The sequence below is a fragment of the Ictalurus furcatus genome, chromosome 14 (genome assembly GCF_023375685.1).
Source record: "Ictalurus furcatus strain D&B chromosome 14, Billie_1.0, whole genome shotgun sequence".
Classification (NCBI taxonomy): Eukaryota; Metazoa; Chordata; class Actinopteri; order Siluriformes; family Ictaluridae; genus Ictalurus; species Ictalurus furcatus.
Genome location: NC_071268.1, coordinates 26,178,771 through 26,184,177, shown reverse-complemented (window position 1 = coordinate 26,184,177; position 5,407 = coordinate 26,178,771). Strand labels below are relative to the sequence as shown.

General features: G+C 40.9%; 1 protein-coding gene across 4 annotated transcripts; it reads right to left on the bottom strand.

The window, feature by feature from the left end:
- Positions 1–1,777: 1,777 nt before the first annotated feature.
- Positions 1,778–5,405, bottom strand: si:ch1073-44g3.1 (uncharacterized protein LOC797133 homolog). Of its 4 annotated transcripts, XM_053641414.1 has the most exons (3): positions 5,192–5,405; positions 5,009–5,077; positions 1,778–3,486 (listed from the first exon to the last, which is right to left on the bottom strand). In XM_053641414.1, the coding sequence occupies exons 1-3, from the start codon at positions 5,194–5,196 to the stop codon at positions 2,880–2,882; spliced, it is 681 nt and encodes a 226-aa protein (XP_053497389.1). In that variant the 5' UTR covers positions 5,197–5,405; the 3' UTR covers positions 1,778–2,879. The 4 variants fall into 4 exon arrangements, with proteins under 4 accessions (XP_053497389.1, XP_053497390.1, XP_053497391.1 ...); XM_053641415.1 differs by lacking the exon at positions 5,009–5,077 and having other exon boundaries at positions 5,192–5,401; XM_053641416.1 differs by lacking the exons at positions 5,009–5,077; positions 5,192–5,405 and adding an exon at positions 4,644–4,774.
- Between the last annotated feature and the right edge of the window lie 2 nt (positions 5,406–5,407).

Genomic DNA, 5,407 nt, shown 5'->3' with positions numbered 1-5,407 from the left:
TTGTTTTTTTATCTATGTCCCATGGTGTATGTAATACAATCACTAAGCGTTAAGGTGATGGTTTTAAGGTTTTGTTGGTTTTTTTTTTTTTTTTTGCAAGCCCTCAGCGCTGTATATTTCCTCGTCCTAACAAAAGACGTGCAGTTTATAAACTTCCTCCATTTTAAGACAGGCTCGCCAAAACCCTTCGGCCATAAATATCACCCGTACGAACCAGTTACACCGTGATAACATCGTAATAAGCTATCGAAAGACCAGAAAACGAAACCGTGCTGCGACAGGGAAAGTGTTTTGAAATGATATGTCGTCGTCGTTTGGCGGCTTGAAACGCCATTTTGGGCTTCAGTGAAAACAGGCCAGTGTAACGTTAACATGTCCCTGAGGTAGACGAGCACCACGGCCCGGGATTCACACAAACAAGAGGAAGAAGAAAAGGATTGATGTGTAATCTCTACATAACATTGATTGGGTTAGGGGAAATGATTTATTAATGATGAGTTTATCTGATTACGATATATTTCGTTACAGGCCATTGATAGCCTAAATCTGTCGTTTTTAAAAACGACCGTTTAACGGATTTTTAACATTCGGAGCTGTTTAAATTTAAACTTCATGCACGCGCGTTAAGTCATGAGGTTCATCCGGGTACTTACCTGCCATTTGTGGTGTTTTACACGTACACACAACAACAACAACAACAACAACAACAAACCCCATATCACGTTAAAATAAAATAAATCATTCTAGGGTTTTTTTTTTTTCGTTCTAGGGAAATGTAGGCACATTTCCCTCTCCAGTCAAATAAAAAACCGAGGTATAATATAAAAAGACAATTCATTATCAAGTCTATTCATGCTAATGAAGCTAGCAGATATGGACATTAAAGTGAAACAAGCGAAATTAATCACTTTTCCTTGATTGCCAGCAAAGATGTTTACCTTAACAGGTCTTGCTGTGCTGCATGCAGGGCTGGTCTAGACATAAGTCGTATGTGTCCTGGTAAATCTTCTGGAAATAAATCATTTGCATGGCTCTGGAAGCTTAATAACGCTTAATAATGCACTTTTATACAAATGAATGAAGCACGTCATGTATATCATAAGCATAGTTACCATCATACATTCATTCATTTATGAATATTCGGTTATCAAGGTCAGGGTCGAGGTGGATCCTGAGCTCAGCGCAGGAACACTGGGTGAAAGATGGGAGCACATCATGGATGGGGTACCAGTCCATGCCGTGTACCCATCTTGTGCCCGGTTTTCCCAGGGTAAATATGTAATAAACATTCATTCATTCATTAATTTTTTTAGCAAGCGCTTTATCCTGGTCAGGGTTGAGGTGGATCCGGAGACCATCCGGGGAATACTGGGTGCGAGACAGGAATACACCATGGATGGGACACCAGTTCATCGCGGAGCTAGTTACCATAACGCACTAAAGTAAAACATCATGGCTAAATATGTTATCGACGTTAATTAATTCTTTTTTTTTTTTTAAATAAGCGCTTTATTGAGGTCAGGGCTGAGGTGGATCCAGAACACACCATGGGTGGGACACCAGTCTATCACAGGGCTAGTTATCATAATGTACCATAGTAAAACCATGGTAACAATGCGGGTAAATATGTACTAAACATTAATTGTTTAATTGTTTAGTAAGCACTTTATCCTGGTCAGGGTCGCGCTGGATCCGGGGCTCATCCCGTGAACTCTGGGCACCTCTGTCAAACCATATGGTTTTAAAAACCATAAGAAGCAGTTTCCATGCAAGCAGCCTTGCTTAAGTGATATTTGTTTATTGGTTTTAGCAGACTGGATGCTAATTGCTTACACAACACTAAACAAAAGATTGAACCATGGCATTCCAGATTTGGATAAACATGACTATTTTTGTATGGAACAGGAACACTACAGGATATACTAAGCTATCAACTCACAGTCACATTTACAAAAGAGGTTTGTAAAGCATTACACTGATTCGTTTTTCTCATCTCAAACCACAAACAAACAAATAAACCAAAAAAAAAAAAAAGGAATAAATGCAAATATTCTTCGATGGTCACTCGACACTACTGCGAAAGGGCACCACGTTTTTCCATAAACACAAATAAAAGATAGTTCATACCAAAGACAATACAGGCAAAGCACAAATCACGTAACACGTTAGAAAAGAAGGATAAATATGCACGTGATATTGATTCGTTAACGTTTTGAGTGCGGAATGAAATCGGATGTCGCTACAGAACGGCGAGGACTCGAGCAGTCACGTTATCAAAAGTTAGGTAACAAGATTAAAAACAACACAAAAGTGATTCTTTTTTTTTTTTTTTTTCTCTATACATTTGCTTGAGTGAATACTATTGGCCCAAAAATGTCTAATATAATACATACTGTGTTATTGTTTCACAAGACTACTATCATGCACATTTGTACAGTAAGTTAATATATGTGTAAAGGAGCAATAAGCGGCAATTTTTTTTTGGGATTTGCTTGTCAGTCTCTCTCTCTTGGACAGGACATAGAAAGGAAAGGACTTCGCCTGCATCTGCCACGAACCTTTCCATTAGGGTGTACGTCTAATCGCAACATAACACGCCAGGAATTCATTTTCCTGAAGGTTTCATTACATTGCGTTTTAATGAAATGAAACAGAAATCAACTTATTGCTCCTTTACGAGTGTGAGAGAATGATAATGCTCTTTGGATAGAGATAATACGAAAATGATCATGACAATGTAACACTTTCACATACATAGTAAGTGTTAAGCCTAGGTATCAAAATTTGCCTTTCTGCCTCGTGAGTCCTGCCTCAGTGCAAACGTCACTCCATGGATATACACGGTTTCATCCTTTCCCAATAAATACAAAAGCCTGCTCTCATTCGCTAGTGTTTTTCTCTTTAACCGTGGTTTCGCAAAGTGCCCGTTTCTGCATCAGCGTGTAAGGGAAGGGAGCCCCGTTGCAGGCGCTATAGTCCAGTTTGTTGAGTTTGGCCAACGTCTTGATGCTGCCTGGAGGCCTTCCGGGACTGACCTTGTAGCCAGCGGCTTTGGTTGTCCCTAGAGGCCTCCCTGGGCTCGTTTTGAACCCAGCTGCCCTCGTGGTCCCAGGCGGCCTTCCTGTGCTTGTCCGATACCCAGCGGACTTGGTGGTACCAGCAGGTCTACCGCGTCTTCCTGTCTTCCCGAGTCCTTTCTTCTTCTTGGAGCCTTCGGGTGCCTCGGCAGCCCTCATGCGCACAGCCTGAGGCAGAAAGTCGCTCTGAGAGTCCTGCATCTGGCACGACATGGGCTTGATCATGCTCTGAGGCAAGGGGGGCAGGTTGGGGATGGGCAGCTGGAGCGGTGGAGGCGGGCCGGACGGGTAGAATTTGCCCGACTGCGAGGCGCACAACTCGAAGTGGCTGCTGGAGTGCTGGCCATCTTCGGCTAGGCCGCCCAAGCCGTAGTCATTGTTGTTGCTAGCTACTTGATGCATCATTTTTCTGTGAAAAGAGATTCAGAACAGGGGTTGTCAGATGGGACACGTAATCAGTGTGTATGTAATAGTCATGTAGTCATCTCATATTCTTTTTCTTTTCCCATTCAAGACAATCAGAATTTGAAATCGTAGCACAAATTTAAAGTACTCTAAAACCTAAAATGAAGGGTGCAAAATTTGTCCTTAAATCGTTTTTAAGGTACACTACATAGGCCTGTCACGCTAATTAATTAATCGCTATCGATTTATCGTACGTTATACGCACGAGACCTCGGTCGTTTTTGCCGACCCCGATATCGCCCATCGCATTTACATGGGTGTTTGTTTACGTAAGAATGAATGTCACCAACATTTTGGTTGAAAAAATGGCACGCGAGATATTAACAACGCTCTAACAATGTGTTTTGAAGAAGAAAAATCTAGAAAGAATAGTTCTAGCGTTTCAGATAATCCAGTCGTAGTCAGTAACATCTGGGATTGAACAGCGGTAAACTGAAGCGCTTTACTAACGGGTTAATTAACTCACCCAAACGCTTCCTATACACATATGACATTAATCAGACTTCTACAAACAACATTAACCCGATATTACAACCTGCTTCTGCGCTAAATCACGCGACGTGAACTTGAACTTAAGTCACGTCGTGAATACGCCGTTTCCGTAACGATGCAGGAAAACACGCACGACGGGTAACTAAAGCGGAAATAGTTCACGATATCGTACTACAGTAGTGAACTCACTGTAATGTTATTATTTCAGGAAATCCGGCTTTCACAAGACCAGTCTTCACACGTTTCTGTCGATGCACGTTTAAGTTCACATATAAAACGCGTGACAATTCGGTTTAATTTTTGCATTTTCTCGTCGGCTAAAACGCCGTTGACCGACACTCGAAGCCATTTTAGTCGAGAGCAATACATCACGAAATATTGACTCAACTCAGAAGATATAAAAACTATTTCAATGTCTGGATATTCTTAAGAATTAAAAGTTTGTTGGTGTAACTGCGTTATTATGCTACTATATCACCGCTATGTCAGTGGCATAAAATGGTCTTCAAATGACAATAATATCGTTTATCGCAATTATTTCCGAGACGAGATATCGTTATCGTGACATTGACATTACTATGTCCAAAAAAAAAAAAAAAAAAGACTCACTATAGGTATAAAAGACGTCCCGTTGAAGTTAGTAGCCTAGTAACAAGAAACGGTACGTACTTCCGTACTAACTAGTAGGTCAAGTCGTCATGGCGACGTCTACACTCGCGCACTTCTATACTAAGCAGTATTCTGAAATAGAACGCTACAGCGGGTTGCCTTGGCTAGTCAAAAAAAACAACAAACAACAACAAAAAAAAAAAACACACACACACACTAAAGAGTATGTATGTCTGGCTAGTACGCTGTTATAGAGGTAGAATTTTCGCACACTACTTAGTAAGGTAGGGTAGTGCTCAGGGATTGTATGTAGGCCTTGACTACTGTAGGCTGAAAACAGACATGCACTTGTACACAAAACGTACAAAGACCGACGAACAATGTCCTTTTCAAAAGGCATCGGGGTGTTTTCTTTTATTGCTCCATGGTATCGACTGAGGAGGAAAACAAAAACGAGTATTAAGACCATAATAACAAAAAAAAAAAAAAAAAAAAAAAACAATGCACGTAAAACGCGTATATGGCGACAAATAAAGCCGTTACTTTACCTCATTTGTACGCGGATCTCGGAGTGCAAAGGGTTAAATATGAAACAAATAGATCTTCCATCCTTGAAACCAAAGCATATATCTATTTAACGCAAAACTCAATCATCTAGGACGCTTCACGGTGCGGTCTTAATGGCGGATTGCGATTATTATGCTTTGCTGAATAAGGTATTTGATCCTGGAGCGTTGAGGCTTAAATCTGTAAGGCAGCCATTT

Coding starts and splice junctions, on each gene's coding strand:
- si:ch1073-44g3.1 (XM_053641414.1), bottom strand. Junction 3,487..5,008: donor GACATTGTTCGTCGGTCTTT/GTACGTTTTGTG, acceptor CTCTTTTCACAG/AAAAATGATGCATCAAGTAG.